A 15,627-nucleotide genomic window follows, 5' to 3' on the forward strand; every position below is an offset into this window, starting at 1 on the left:
GATTATTTAGGGTGGAGGGGTTTTCAAAATCCTTTCCAAGGAATGATGACTGAGGAAGAATGAATCTGATCCTGATGGGTTAGCTCCTAAAATACAGATCACGTACTTGTGAAGTAGAAAAATTGTGAGTGTAGAGACAAGAGAACTGGTAAGAAGAAAGAGGGTCCTTGTGTAGACCAGATTTTCTTTCACATAACCACAGGTAACCGTGAAGAAACAGCTGTTGACCTAAGTATCTATTTTTCATGATACTTTAATGAAAGTCAAAATACTTGATTCTAGAGATATTTGATTTACCATTCCTTTATCAGAACAATTAAAAAATGCAAATTGCTGATTGTGTTTTTAAATCCTTACTTTCTGCTGTTCTGAAGTTTATCTGAAGTATTCAGTGATGTGTAGAATTTCCATGTCTGTAAAAACACCTACAGAAACCATATTTCATGAAGATCTGTAGTAGATGATAAACAATGAAGAAAAGGCGAGAAGTGTTTGGGTTTTACTTCTTAGTTTGTCTTCCTCTGAAGAAAAAGTCATTTCAGGTACATCCAGTTTTAACAATGGATCTGACTCATGTCCTTGCTCTGGCTTATTGTTGATGTCCAGCAGTGTTTTTATCTTAACAGTGTCTGTCCACATTGACTTGATTTATATGCATTTTGCAGTCCTGATGCTATAATTATGTCTGCTAATGCACAGCTCATTGAGACCAAACAGAAGTCTTTTGGGGGTCAATATTGTGCTGTTTAAACTGCTCAGGGAAGAGCATCAACATCAAACTGTATCTTTAGTAGTTTATGGATGTCAGACTATGTTATTTGGTAATCCAACTCTACACTGATCTTAATGCAGTGGGTTGTTTTTTTTCAAAATACTTGATTGCATCAAGCTTGATTTCATTCTGTTGAAGTCAATTTACTCATTGCAAAAGCTGTGTTTTTCCTGACTGAATTCAAGCTGTAATGAACAAGCAGATGTACAGTTTATTTTATTGTGGGTAGTGATTTGGTAGTGAAGACATAATACAGTCCCAGTCATTTAGACAACAAACTGCATGTTCATATCTTCTTCTTACACTGTAAGTAATACTGAAATTTTAATAAAAGTTGACTTCAGTCACTTTGGGGTTAAAAGATTGTTTTTTAACATAATCCTATTTCCTAGCAAAACCTTATTTTCTTTATATATATAGTAGAGGAATTGCAAAATTTTTACATTATTTAAAAGTAATGTATATTACTTGAAAGAATATAGATAACATTATTTTTGCTTTTTATTTAGCCTACTTTATGTATTTAGTGATTGTTCGTGGTGGAAGATAGGTAGTTACAAGCAGGCAAACATAAAAGCAAAGCTGAGGTGAGAGTGGAACAAATTTTACAGCTGACATGAGAGTAAAAAGAAAAGTTCACAACTTTGCACGTCTATGCCTCAGTTGCACCTCTTTGAGATACCATCACATAAGGTGTTAACTGCCCTCAATTCTATTGAAACACATTTGTTGGTCTCTGGCAACTTACATGGCTATTATTCTAACACTGCAACTTGTGCTGTGCTAAACCTGATAATTGTTTTTATAATCTTGCTTATAGTGTTAAAATACACTCTGTTCTATTATTAATATTTTCCTTTGTGATATTTAAATAATAAACACACAGGTGAAATTAGAGTGAGGTTATGACCGAAACTCCTATTTCAGCATGGTTAGCTAGACATTTTTTCTGCTGTCTCTATCAAAGGTGATTATTAAAAATAATAAGTTTTCCTGTAAAATCAACTCTGCAGACCAAGGTAAAGCATTAACACTGTTAACTGCAACAGCATTTAAGTGGCATAAGTTTGTTTCTGTTTCTGCTTAGCTCTTGAAGGAGTATATAGTGTCTTTGCCATAGTCTCAGATAAGATAGTTTGTCAATACATCTGTTGAAGAGCTCATATTAGAGGAAACTCCACGGGAAAAGAATGCTATGGCAAAATCTTTTTTGAGGCAAAGGTAAAAATCGATTCATTTTGACAGCTGTCTGTCTTTAGTCTCCTGTGTTGCACCTATGTGTGGTAGCTCAAGTGATAACTGTGTTACCTACCATTGTACCAAACATGGCAATACACATACCAGCATCTCAGTTAAGACAGAATACCAGCTTAAATTATTTTCTTCAGATAAATTCACTCTCTTTTTGTCCTAAACATTATACCAGTGCAAAGGATGTATTAAGCCTGAAAAGTATAGTTCCATGTGTAGATATAGAAACATCTTTAAAATCTGTGGGAAGTTGTTGTGGCACATTAAACTTTTAGAGTCATGCACTTGACTCCACTGCACATTGACAGTTGCGGTTCTTTAGGAGCTCATCTGAAATGTCTTGTTGGTCTGTTTAATTCTTGCAAGGAGACTGCAGTATCACAAATTCTCAAAGAGTTATCCTTGTTGGCAGTCTCTGAATGAAAGGACACTGAAACTCAGCTACCTTTGGTAGAAAGAAGAGTGGTCTTAGCAGATCCGAGGTATGGAGAATTCCTGCTTGTTCTTTCCTTGGTCTATAAAAATTAAAAAAAATAAAATTAAATTAAAAAAACCACAAAACACCATCTTCAATGTCCCAATCTGTGAATTTGTCTGCCTTCATCAATACTACTTTTAAAGCATAATTTATCATTATAGATAGGATTAGGAAGACAGAGCCTTTGCTCTGCATCCTCATTGAAGCCAGGAGGAGTTACTACCTGACGAACTGTTGTTAGTAGAGAACTGTGTTAGTTATTGACTGGCTGTGTTTCTGTGTACCCTTTTAGGTCAGACCAAGTAATTGCTTTCAAATTGGGTTTAGCAACCATTTTTCTTTTTCCTAGGACTGTGTGATTTAGGGCTGCATTCTTACCTGCTCTGGCATGAAACTGGAGTTGGTTCATCAGGAGAGTAGAGGAGGCTTTGTTACTATCCCACTTTAAATAGATGTTACACATTTTGTCTCTTTGCATTTTTAGAAATTTGTCTAGTTTATAAAAAACAGTATTGGTAAACCCAAATGTGACTGTTTAAGCTGTCACCTCTTGGAAAATGTTTTTCACCATCTAAGTAGAAAGATGATGGTTTAAAAAATTACATATATCCCTTTGAATCATCCCAGTGCTTTGATGTAACAGTGCCAAATTATGCCCAGAACTCAGGCAAAGTCTTAGGATATGTCTGATTCTCAGAGACCTGTGTAAAAAAAGGTGAAAAGGTTTGAGGGTACTTTTGTAACTGTTGCTCAAAACCTCATTTCCTTCATTTTGAAAGTAGTGGGAGTAGCAGCTGTGGTTAATGCTATCAGACAGTGAGACCTGCTAGCTATTACTTACTAGTCTCAACCACTTACGCTCCTGACCTATTTTATTGGTCAGCTAAAATTGCAAATAACTCCAAACTACTACAGATCTGCAGTATTATTACAGTTTTCTCTTTTGGTTTTTCAGTGAAGTGATAACGTTTGTCTTGCAGAGATTATGGATGTAGCTTTATTTGAACGTATCAACTGACTGACTGTCTAAATTTGCGTGCTTATATGATTTGTTTTGGTTGGGGGTTTTTTGTTTTGTGGTTTGGTAAGAGTCATGTGAAAAGCCCACAAGGCTGCTCTTACCCTAACAGAAAAGTTGGGTACCTTTCAGAAAGGAGAAGTAAACAGTGCTATGACGCAGATAGTCGTAAAGAGCTGTTCTCTCAGTTGTTTGCAAGAATTTGTTAGGTTTTATATACGCTTCTAGGTTGCTAACTGTCAGGTCTTAAACGCTGCAAGGCAAAATCAGATATGGGTTCATGTTGACGTATTGCAGTGTTTTCAGCATCCACTAAGGTGGTTTTTTTCACTCCACGCTAACCAAGAGTGTTACAGGAACATTTAGTGTAGGTATTTGCTAACCAGATAAGTAGCTTAACTGTGTCACATAAACACAGAGATGATCAATTCAACTAAATCTGCTTCTGTTTTCAGCTAAATGTACTCGTGGAGTAAATTTTGAAAAGATAAAGGAACTGCAGATTATATGATCAGGAGTTATGTGGACTGTTGTAAATGCTGGGAGTTTAGAAATTGGTTTTGGGATGTTTTTGTGGCATGGTTGTATATGGGTAAAATGTGGCTGTGTTTTTACATGAAAAACATTGTATTTGGTAGCCTTTAATAGACACAAACATTTCTACCTTATGGAAGTTATTGAGAGCTTTGCTTTTATCATGCACTGTATATTACTGCAGCTGTTCTATTTCAGTGTGCTGAAAGCTTTTGAATAGGTTTAGTGCTTTTCTTCAATTTCTTACTATAAAACCTTTATTTGCAGAAGTACATCTCATAAATCAGTGATTCTTTAAAAGTAGAATTGACCATAGTGCCTCCTTTATAACTGAATATGCCATAAATTGAAATGAGGAGTTTGTCTTGTTTCCTTTGCTGTTTCTTTTTGTGTAATAAACAATTACCAATATACACTTTTCTCTATTTAGGCAAATACAATAATCAAGTGTTCCTAAGAGAAGAGATTCATCCTTCCAGCTGTCCAGAAAAAGTAACAAAGTCAGGAAAAACTTAACTTACGATTCATTATTTTATCTTCTTTTCTTAGACCTCCACTAGTCAGGCAATCTTCTGCCTTCAGTCTGGTATTTGTCAGCTTTTCCGAGAAACTCTTACTCGCAAGGGATTTGTGGAAATTCAGACTCCCAAAATAATTTCAGGTATTGTATACGTGATCCAGCAGCTACAGGTCTGCTTCTTTTACAGTTGCTCAGTGTACATATCTGCCAAAAGTTTAGCAAGTTTTTATTTAAAAAAGATAAAGTTCTATTTCTAGTTTAGATGCTACATAGCAAAACTTCTGTCAGGTATCAAAGTTGTTCTTTACTTTTCTCCTGACTTTGGATGTTAAAAGAATGACAAGACAAATATATACCTGGTTTATGTACTTTGCAGTGCATTTAAAGTTTTAATTTGGTTAAATACAGAGATCTGATCATATGCATTGTTCTTCAAATCATTGTTCTCAGTGTTGAGCACTGCCAGTTCCATTCCCAGTATCCAAAAAACACCCCACTCTAATTTTGATTAAAATCAGGTTCAATCATAAAGAAGTTACCATAAACATATCATGTTATAAAAGATGATGACGTTATATACAATATGTCACTCCTTTAGCAATGAGCACTTGGCTGAGTAGAAGGTGGCAGGTCATTTTTCTCAAAGTGTGTCTTAACAGCTTCAACCTGATTAAAAGACTGGAAATGCAGATTTTGCTTCTAGTTCTGTTGTTGATTTGCATTATTGTTTTCAAAAGTCAAATTACTTGGTTTACTGATGGATGTTTTTCTTCCATCTTACTGGTGTTCTTTGAGGTTTTGTTGATGTCACTAAGACATACAGCATGAAAATGTAGGGCAGAATATTTGTATTACTCTCATTGTGTGTGCCTTCATTAAATGCATACATTTTGCCTACTGAATTTTATACTTCCTTATATTTTTGAAGACAGTTCTTGATTGAGATAGAAAAAGGGCTTTTTAACAAAATACATGTAAGCAACTATTCTTTCAACATGAAAAGTACTGTTGAACTATAAGATTAGAGAACTTTTTTCCTACAGATACAATTGAAACAGCATGAAGTACTATAGACTCCCAAATAGTTTATTTACGTAGGACCTTGGAGGAAGTGTGCTGTTCTTACTGCGCAGTGTACCATTGAAAGCAAGCAAGCATCCTATTGTTTGAATGAGATCATATTTTGTAAAAATAACTAAGTTAAGCTGATGCAATCCTTGCTAAACTTCAAATTTAATATCATAGCTGTTCTAAGATTTGAGATTTTTAAAATTATGTGTTTTCAAAAATAACTAAGTATTAACTGAAACCATTTTCAGTGGGATAGTGGTAATGAGAGAAAAGAAACATTGATCTCAGTGGAATAGTTAGTAATAATAATAATTAGTACTTTACCTAGAGTTATCTTAACGGTAGAACTTTTATATATTATTAACTCATCTTTCACTCTGGCATGCTTTTGTTAGCAAGTTAGGCAACTGTAACTGTCCTGTCACGCACTGGGACATGGCAAGGTAAACTAACGCAGCTGATGGTTTTGGTAGGCAGTTTGCAGTAAGGGATTCAAATGCATGTGCTCTTGATTCCTGTTCTCTCAACGTAGCCTTCTAAGAAAACTGCCTCAGACTGAGAAAAAGCTTTATACCTTCGGCGGATGTCCTCTGGTAAATCTAACTTTGGTTTTGAGAGATATTTATGCCTTCAGTTAGAGAGGATGGTCCTGGCAAAACAGGATATGCACTTTCATCTCAGCCTCTGCAGTTAACCCCTGGAAGCCTACGTCACTGATGAAGACTGGTTTTCACAGAAATGTTGCAATTAGAGGTACAAGTGTGCATTCTCTGCTGTTCTTACTCTAAGGTGAAGGACAGCTGGGAATAGGAACATTTTAAACTGCCCCAACTAAATCTGCAGATTTGCAAGACAATGTGTGATGGTCCTGATCTGCAAAACATCCCTTAGCTTTAATGGATGCAAATATATCTTTTTCCTCTAATACACTTTGAAGAAAAATCTCCTTCCGATCTTGAAATGTAAGACCAATAGACTTATCATTTGACTTCTGATTTATTTTTTTACTTTTTATTTTAATAATTACTGCAAGCATTTGCTTTTCAGCTGCCAGTGAAGGAGGAGCCAATGTGTTTACTGTATCATACTTCAAAAGCAGTGCCTACCTGGCTCAGTCCCCACAGCTGTACAAGCAGATGTGTATTTGTGCTGACTTTGAAAAGGTTTTTTGCGTTGGGCCAGGTAAGAAAAGTGTTGTTTTATTCTAAGTGTGGAGTGTGCAGCAATGGCTTTTAGCAGCTGTGGTACAAATAAGATAACACACACGCTGAAAGCTTTGAATGGTTTCACTTAATGTAGTTTCACTTACCAAACACAAATTTCAGTTGGGGTGACTAATGAGAGTTGACAAGAGAAGTTGCTGGAACAAAACTAAAATGCTGAAATAAGAGTGGAGTTCTCTTCCCTAGTGCCTACAGTTCTGTGAGGGGAAAGAATAGAGCTGCACTGGAAATTGATGATATGATGAAATTAGTAAAACGTGGAACAACACTGTGATTACTGAAGCCATAGTTTCCTGTGAACCATGCCCAGTAGTTGCCCAGTAGTAAGCATTTTAAATAAGCAAGCTAGGTTTTATGTACCTCAGATTGCATATTAACATATACTTACCCTTGCTTTTGTATATGTATGAAACAAGAAAATGCATTTTTAACTGGGCTGTCAGTAAGTAATAAAAAATTAATAATTTCCAGTCTCATGCTCTCTCTTTCTCAAAAGCTGAGAGGACATGGGCTCTTTAGGTGGTAATACAGCATTTTTTTCCTCAGACCCCAGAGACAGGTTTAAAGATATAAAAGATGGAAATGCTGGAAAACAAGTCAGTAGCAGCTTCTAAAATAAAAAAAATTGCAAGTAATTCAGAAGACCTTAAATTTCTTGTTAGTTACTAGCAAATGAGTCATGGTTTGCAGGAAGACATGTTTATATTAGACTCATATGTGGGGAAAAAAAAAAACACCCAGAAAACAGAAGACACACACGTGCACAAGTCTGTTTCCTCTGAAAAAGGCATTTTCAAATCTGAACTTGTGTGCCTGAAAGCTTGTCTGTTTTTTCCACTTGTGTCTGTTGGTCTCTCTACAAGTCTTGTCTCTCTTGTATCCTTTGAGCATCATAGCCACAATAATGCTGTCACTGTTGTTATAAATGAAGCTCTGAGGTAGCTAGTTTTCTTTTTGTTTTTCAGTGAGAATTGTCGTGTGTAAAGACAGCATTGTCTGCCTGATCCAGATGCTGCTGTGATTGATTGTCAGTGTTATTTTTCAAAATGGAATTATAATTCCAGGTCAGTTAGAATTTCTTTTGTTTAATTTTACAGTATTTAGAGCTGAGGACTCCAATACACACAGACACCTGACTGAGTTTGTTGGTCTGGATATTGAAATGGCTTTTAACTATCACTATCATGAAGTGGTAGATGAGATTGCAGATACCTTGGTGCAGATATTCAAGGGACTTCAGGAAAGGTAATGAGAGCATTTTCCATTTCATGAGCAACTTCCATTTGTTTGAGATCTCTTGCAATGTGGTATGAAATGGGTGAGCATTTTATCCTCAGCTCGTCAGATAATCATTAGTAATCTGATTTACAACAGAACTTCAAAACAAACATTTTCACTTTGCTCTTAACTATTTTCTTTGTGCCTGAGTTTTAAAATTCACTCAAGCCGTAGGCCAGTAAACTATCTTTTAGCCCATCTCCTAGAGTATGCTACCTTGCACTAAGAAAACTTGTTTATTCTTGAATGGATTTCCTAACAGAAATGATCCATCATTAATTTGAAATGTCTGTCTTTTTGTGCCATTGCAAGTAGACTGTTCTGTTTTGAAGTTAATCTTTACTATCTAAGAAAGTTTTTCTGAATCAAATTTATTATAACTTCCTGCATCTCTGCCATGAAAGCAGCAAAGTTTATTTTCCATTATTCACAGTCTAACTCATTAAAGAGCCAGGCCAGAACTTTAGGAAGTGGTTTTCATTTGTTTACAAATTAGACTGTCTTGCCACCACAAATGCAAATCTTTTCATCTGTCTGGAAGGAAAATAGGATATTACTGAAATCAAAGAAGAACCCAGGTAAATATTAAAAATCAAAGGGAGAATTTATCAGTGTCTTTACTATGAAAATTTGACCTAGTCAATTATTTTTTACAAAAGGAATAAAGCTGAAACATTTCATTAGGATTGTACAGAATTTCTCCCGAAGTGGCTTTAAAACATTTTTTTGATGTTGCAAGAGGGACCTCTTGTGGCAAAATTGTATTGCCATTGCAAAATCAACAGATGCAAGAAGAGTACATTTCTTGATTGTTTTGTATTTTGCTTCTGTTCTTGTTTCCTCTTATACAGATTCCAAACTGAAATTCAGACAGTGAACAAACAGTTCCCATGTGAGCCATTTAAGTTTTTGGAGCCGAGTCTGAGGCTGGAATACCGTGAAGCTGTGGCCATGCTTAGAGAGGCTGGTATAGAGATGGGCGATGAAGAAGATCTGAGGTACTTCAGCAGTAGACAAATGTGTCAGTCTTGTGAAAGCGGTAGTGAAGTGTTAGTTTTGTACTGTGCAACTGACAGCCCTCAAGAAGGAACAACAATCTTTTAGAGGAATAAAACAGTACTCATATCCAGAACTCTTGACAAATACATGAATGGATATGAAAATAGTCCTTTCTTTTAACTTAGACTATACAGACAAACTCTGAAATTCAAAATAAATTAACTTAAAACATAAAGCGAGAGTAACTTGAACCTTCTAAGGATAAGAAGCATTTGGTTTTTTAACCATTGCAGTCCTTCATGTGAATTGTCACACATCTTTGAATAAGATTATTTAAAACATAAAGCAAGAGTAACTTGAACTTTCTAAGGATAAGAAGCATTTGGTTTTTTTAACCAGTGTAGTCCTTCATGTACATTGTCACACATCTTTGAATAGGATTAAACAACTTAAAACATAAAGCGAGAGTAACTTGAACCTTCTAAGGATAAGAAGCATTTGGTTTTTTAACCATTGCAGTCCTTCATGTGAATTGTCACACATCTTTGAATAGGATTAAACAAAAAGGTTCTTCACTCTTAAGGTCTTTCTTTTCCATAAGACCTTCCCTTTTCTGCTTTCTACCTCTCAGGAAGGTGATTTATCAATCATGATTGCATTTGCATTGATTTACTGAAAGATGGGTTTAAATAACTGATTATATATAAACTTTTCTAAAGACACTTAATAAAATTAAACATTTCTCTTCCTTCCCTTAATATATCCAGTACCATTAGGATAATGTGTGATTTTACAGTTAAACAATCTGTGCGTTAAAGATGTTTCAATTGTTAGAGTTTGATAGTGCAAAATAATTTCCTCAGCAGCTGCTTACGGTGTTTCTCACATATTGTGCCTAAGAAGAAATGGCCGCACAAGGTATATGCCAATAGGAAATAGGGTACACAAATACTCTGTAATCAGAATGTGGTGAACTAGGACATAGTTATATTAAGAGCAAGAATATCTTTAGGTATAAGTTAATTTAAAGGAATTTTTAGGACCAATACAAAACATTTAGGAACAGAAATAAATCCATTTTATTTCTGAAATTTCTGTCTGCACATTCCAAAACATTCAGAAACAAGTTTTATATTTCCTAAAGGGTGGGGTGCAGCAGATCTATAGCTTGAAATCTTTTTAGCTTTATCAGTACAAGTTTAAATCATTCAATTTTAATGGTGATAATCTTTTTCAGCACACCTAACGAAAAACTCCTGGGACGCCTAGTAAAGGAAAAGGTAACAATTATTTTAGAATAAAGAAATTTAACATTGAATCTGAAACCTGATGACATGGAATCATTGAGTTTGTATAAATGCCTACTTCATGTAAAACAACTTTTTACACACTGATTGAGAATCACGTGTCTCAGAACATGCAGAAGCTGTGAAGAGTTTGTGATTGGCATAAGCATTTTTTAATTGTCTGACTGCATTCCCATTTTGCTGCTGCTTACTTAATCTGCTGACAGTTTTGTTTTTATCATTAATAAACACTTTTCAATCTTTTATTTTTATTTCTATCATCTGTTATACTGAGTACACCAAACAAGACACGTTCCAAAACCAGTTTTTACCATAATTAAAAAAAACCCCAAACTAAATCTATAGGAGAAGATGAGATTTTTAGCAAAAATAAGTACCTGTTTCTACAATAAGATAATTTATTGCTCAATATTTGTAAGTTTACACTAGAAGTGGTATTGGAAAACTGAAAAATAATACACCACTTTTATCAATTACTATTATTTTTTAAGATAATACTGTCAAATTTGTGGGAATTTATTGGGAGATCTTTTTTATTTTATTTCAGAGATTCACTGGTTGTGTCTTCCTCTTGTAATTTGTTCTTTACATAATTTTATCTTGTACTAATTGTTTTAAATTACCTTCTTTCAGTATGACACAGACTTCTATGTTCTTGACAAGTATCCTCTTGCTGTGAGGCCTTTTTATACAATGCCAGACCCACTAAACCCTGTAAGTAAAATTCTTTGTGGTCAATGCAGGGGTTTTTTGTAGTTTAAATTATTCTGTGTAGGGATGACTTGACAAAATAGATAAAGTATATTTATGTGATCTGCTGTAATAATTAAAATTCTGGTAACAGGATTAGGTCAGTGTTACATGACTTAAACTGTTTACAGTTACTCTTCAATGGTGAAAACATATCAGAAAGAAACAAATCTAGCTGAAATTGGAAGAACTGTATGAAGAGATCTCCATGGTCAGAGCACTGCTGCCATCACTGAAAAGATGTAAAAACATTCTTCCAGGGCAACAGACACTTTTAACAGAAAATGTGCTTTTTTACATTGTTACAGATTCCTCAGTTTATTCCTAAATCCAGAGTAAATATCTAGACCATCTTTTGCTGGGATAACTACATCCAAGTGTAATGGTTTTTCAAAGGGCATGTGGGTGAACTTAAGTTTTTTAAATCAACTCCAGTGGAATGAGAGGAGCCAAAGGGCTGTAATTCCTGGGCAGACTCCAAATACATTTCACTCTTACTGCACAACCTTGAATATCATAAGTGAAGTTACTGAGAAGTGCGTATTTGCCACCTAAGGATGGAGCATCTGTAGGTAGGAAATAAACTCATCTTTGTTTTTCCAGAAAAACTCTAACTCTTATGATATGTTCATGAGAGGGGAAGAGATCTTGTCTGGAGCTCAGAGAATTCACGATCCTCAGCTGCTGACAGAAAGAGCCCAGCATCATGGCATTGGTAACAAGTCAAACAACATGAAGCTGAATTTAAGACTATAAATCATGATTGGATTTTTTTCCTTTAGAGGAAGAATATGGGGCAGAATTTGTTACATGTCAGTAGTGCTAAAATCACAGTACTGTTTCATTCTTAATGTTAATCCACCTAGTTCTGTTCAGCCATTCTAGTGGTGGTATTAAGAAATTAGTTAGTTTCCTAGCAACACTGATGAAAAGGAATTGATTTCGGGGACTTTAGATAGAATGTAATGAAGGAAATGCCTTCAACAGAATGAGGGTAGTCAAACAAGTCTCATTGTCACGCCTCTCTGTACTCTCACAAACTTTTTACAGAGTACTCTAGCAGAGTCTCGGTTGGCTGTCCTTCTTAAATCTTGAACTGAGAACAAATAAGCAAGAAGTGTCCTTTGGTGAATTTTTTTTTTTAAAAAAAGACTTAGCAGGGACAAGGCCGCTAATAATAGAAGGGTAAAAGAGTAAATTAGCTGGAGAGCCTGAGAGTGAAATGTAGATTAAAATTATGCTTTCAGTGGATGGCAAAGTGAAGTGGCAGGTAGACAGTAGCAAAAAAGGAGTAGCTCCTACTGTAGCAAGATGGAAGCTAAATCTTCGCTTTCATAGTGCAGTTTATTCAAGAAGTCACCATTTTCTGTAAGTTACAATGAGCAGTTGGGCTTAGCTTTTACTCAATTCTAGAATTTCTTCCCTGATAAAGTTATTAACAAAATTGTAAAACAAAACTGCTATAATTTCTACGTTTAATGAGTAAAATTCCACTCTTACTTAAAGTAAGTTAAATTGGTAAATTTTTTATTGTGTTTGCAGTCCTCTAGTCACTTGTATGTTTGGCTTGGGGTTCATTAAGCAGATGAGAAATGTATCTTTTTCCTCTCTAGATTTGGAGAAGATAAAGGCTTATATCGATTCCTTTCGTTTTGGTGCACCTCCACACGCAGGTGGTGGAATAGGTAAGTATCTGTATTTATTTTGTTCTGTGTTAGCCTGAGCTTAATTGAAACTGCTCAGTCTCAAGCAGGGTTCAATATAAAATTTAGAATAGTAGCCTTGTTAGGTAAATGTGTGGGCCTGTGGGGAATTTAAAGAGAGAAGCTAAAAGGTAAGGGTCATAATAAAATAAATGGGCAGAATTTATTTGTCTTGCAAGTTTACAAAGTAGATGATCACAAGAAAAAATGCTGACTTATTAGCCAGGCACATCACTTTTGAATTTGATCAATGAGGAAAATTTAAGGAAGCAAGAAAATACTGTATTATGTATGGATTTATCATAGCCTACCAATACAGGAAGCCACTGGTTGTTCAGTGCATTTGATGAAGCTGTTCTGCAGTGAGGAGAGATAAGTGATTGCTTCTGTCTTACTGAGTGATTTGTGATGTCACTGATCAGTTTGGCTGATGCTAATTGTTTCAGCAAAGGTATTGAGGCTTCGTGTCTTTAGTGTGAGTATTTTAGGTATTAAAATGAAAAAAAAAAAAGGACAGGCTTTGGGTGTCTTAATGATAACGGTTTACAGTTATGCACGTTGCTTTCATTAGCAGGATGAAATCTGTTCGTGCAGATGGAAATAGGACACTTTGTAGGTCCTGATCAGTAAAAACAATGAGTTCTTTGATTCAGCCTTTCTGCATTTGCCTTACTTTTGCAAAGTGTATTTAGTACATTCTCAGCATGTTCTGAAGTATGAACTGTACTGAAGTATGCTTTCAGTAAACACATTACATCTTTGGTATGCTGTTGAGACAACTGTTTTGAAGTACCTGCAAGGTGTGAGCATCCATGGTGATGCAGTACTTGTGAACAGAGGAGATGCATTTGCAGATGATCCAAAACCACGTAGGCCAGGCAGAACTGACATCAAGGAAGCTGAAGCTACTTCTCTTCTGCAGAGTAAATGTTCCTCATGGCACATCCCAGAGGTCAGGTCACGTACCAGCCAAACAGGAGATGCTGTGAGAATGAACACTTGTTTCTGGCTGTTTCAGATGGAAACCTTAGCGTAGGAGGGCGGTGTGTGAAAACTAGTGTGCATCTGGGCTCTGTGGCCCTATGGGTTAGGAATTCCTTCCATGTTCCACATTACACACATAACCTCTGAGATTTCAGGAGGAAAGAACACAATGACCAGTGAAATATTTATTATTCCTAAAGATACCAGTGGATAGTTACATGGGTACATATTGCTGAATCAATGTTTTTGTACTGTAGGAGGTTTGGGATAAACTTCCCCAACTCTGGGTTTTTACTGTAGTTGCTTGTGGCATTTAATGTCTCTTACCTAAAGCTGTTAATGCTGGTTTGGACTATATTTCTGTTACTGTACTCAAGATACAGTTCTCCCAATTACCCACCTCTCATTCCCATGTTATGCACCATCTTCTTGAAAGTCCAAAGTGATTCAGAGCAGGTTTGAGTCTCTAGAACCATGACTTATTGATAACATATAGATGAAGTTTTTATTGTGGCAGAAGACACTGTATGTAAAAAAAATCCATCCTTTTTGGGATAAAAAATGCATACATCTTAGTCTTTGATCACACTGCTCTGTGAGGCTGGCTGTAGGTATAAAGTATCTTTAGCTTCTGAGGAAGTTTCAAACAAAAGACTGACAGGTTTTTTCATTTGTTGTAGGGCTGGAGAGAGTAACCATGCTGTACCTAGGGCTGCATAATGTTCGTCAGACCTCCATGTTCCCACGGGATCCCAAACGACTGACACCCTAACATGAGTGGCTTTTCCAAGTTTGAGATGATTTGCCCTGCAAATACGATACAATTGCAAGTATATCCCCTGCTACAGATGAACCTGTATGGATTGGAGTATTATTATATGCAATTAAAAAAAAAAACCAAAACAACAAAACCTCATTTACTAAAGTGCCACAATAATTTTTTTTTTATCCTTAGGTATTTATTTAAAATAAAATATTTTAACAGATAAAGAATCTTTGTATTGGCAACTGTGCACATTTTAACGAAAATGTGATACTTTGAGTTAGTGTTCTAGTGTCACATTAGATTGTATCAGGTTTCTAAACATTTTAACAAATTATGCAATAAAGATTCTGCATTTTTAACTTATGTCAGCAAGATTGAATATTGTGAAGTACAGAATTGGCTCAAAACAAAAATAACTGGATGCTTGCAATTTAAAAATCAGTAGGAAACCAGACAATTGTTAATTTACATGAGTGTCAGGTAGAGAAGTAGGTGAGAAGAACATTCTTAGCTGAAAATATTTGTATGAAATTGTGAAAGTAGATTGCAATAAATATCTCAAAGTAAATTAGACACAGTATTTGTCTTTTTTTGCTTTGTATCCTCTGAAGATAATTATTAATTGATAAGGGTTGCTTTTTTTTTTTTTAAATGATGTACTAACTGCCTGAAGTTTAAATTTATTTTCTTTCTATCCTCTTTTCTTTTGTTTTTTGTTTGTTTTGTTTTTTTGAAAGTTGTATACGAGCAATAGGCCTGTTCTTTATTTTAGGTTACTATTTGAGAATGGATAGAAGGTTGCACATGCTCATGGAATACACAAAGGATATGTAATATTCTCAGAAAATAAATGGATGGTGAATTTGAGAGCAGGTCATGTGTTTTCCTGCCTGACTCAGCTGCTAGGATAACAAAGAAAACAAATCAGCAAGGATTTCATATATCTATTGCTAATGAAGGAAGAGCAAATGAT

The 15,627-nt window shown here is 35.3% G+C and overlaps 1 protein-coding gene across 1 annotated transcript in view; it reads left to right on the plus strand.

The window, feature by feature from the left end:
* The window catches only part of DARS1 (aspartyl-tRNA synthetase 1), a 39,573-nt gene extending 24,355 nt beyond the window's left edge, over positions 1–15,218 (plus strand). The window contains exons 7-15 of the mRNA XM_010162686.1: positions 4,603–4,714; positions 6,692–6,826; positions 7,965–8,112; positions 8,997–9,143; positions 10,382–10,424; positions 11,085–11,165; positions 11,805–11,916; positions 12,815–12,886; positions 14,569–15,218. Coding sequence (XP_010160988.1) covers positions 4,603–4,714; positions 6,692–6,826; positions 7,965–8,112; positions 8,997–9,143; positions 10,382–10,424; positions 11,085–11,165; positions 11,805–11,916; positions 12,815–12,886; positions 14,569–14,660 — 942 coding nt within the window. The 3' untranslated portion in view covers positions 14,661–15,218. The remainder of the gene's footprint in view (positions 1–4,602; positions 4,715–6,691; positions 6,827–7,964; positions 8,113–8,996; positions 9,144–10,381; positions 10,425–11,084; positions 11,166–11,804; positions 11,917–12,814; positions 12,887–14,568) is intronic.
* Positions 15,219–15,627: the final 409 nt, after the last annotated feature.

The sequence above is a fragment of the Antrostomus carolinensis genome, unplaced genomic scaffold, assembly GCF_000700745.2.
Source record: "Antrostomus carolinensis isolate BGI_N321 unplaced genomic scaffold, ASM70074v2 scaffold16872, whole genome shotgun sequence".
NCBI classification, from domain to species: domain Eukaryota; kingdom Metazoa; phylum Chordata; class Aves; order Caprimulgiformes; family Caprimulgidae; genus Antrostomus; species Antrostomus carolinensis.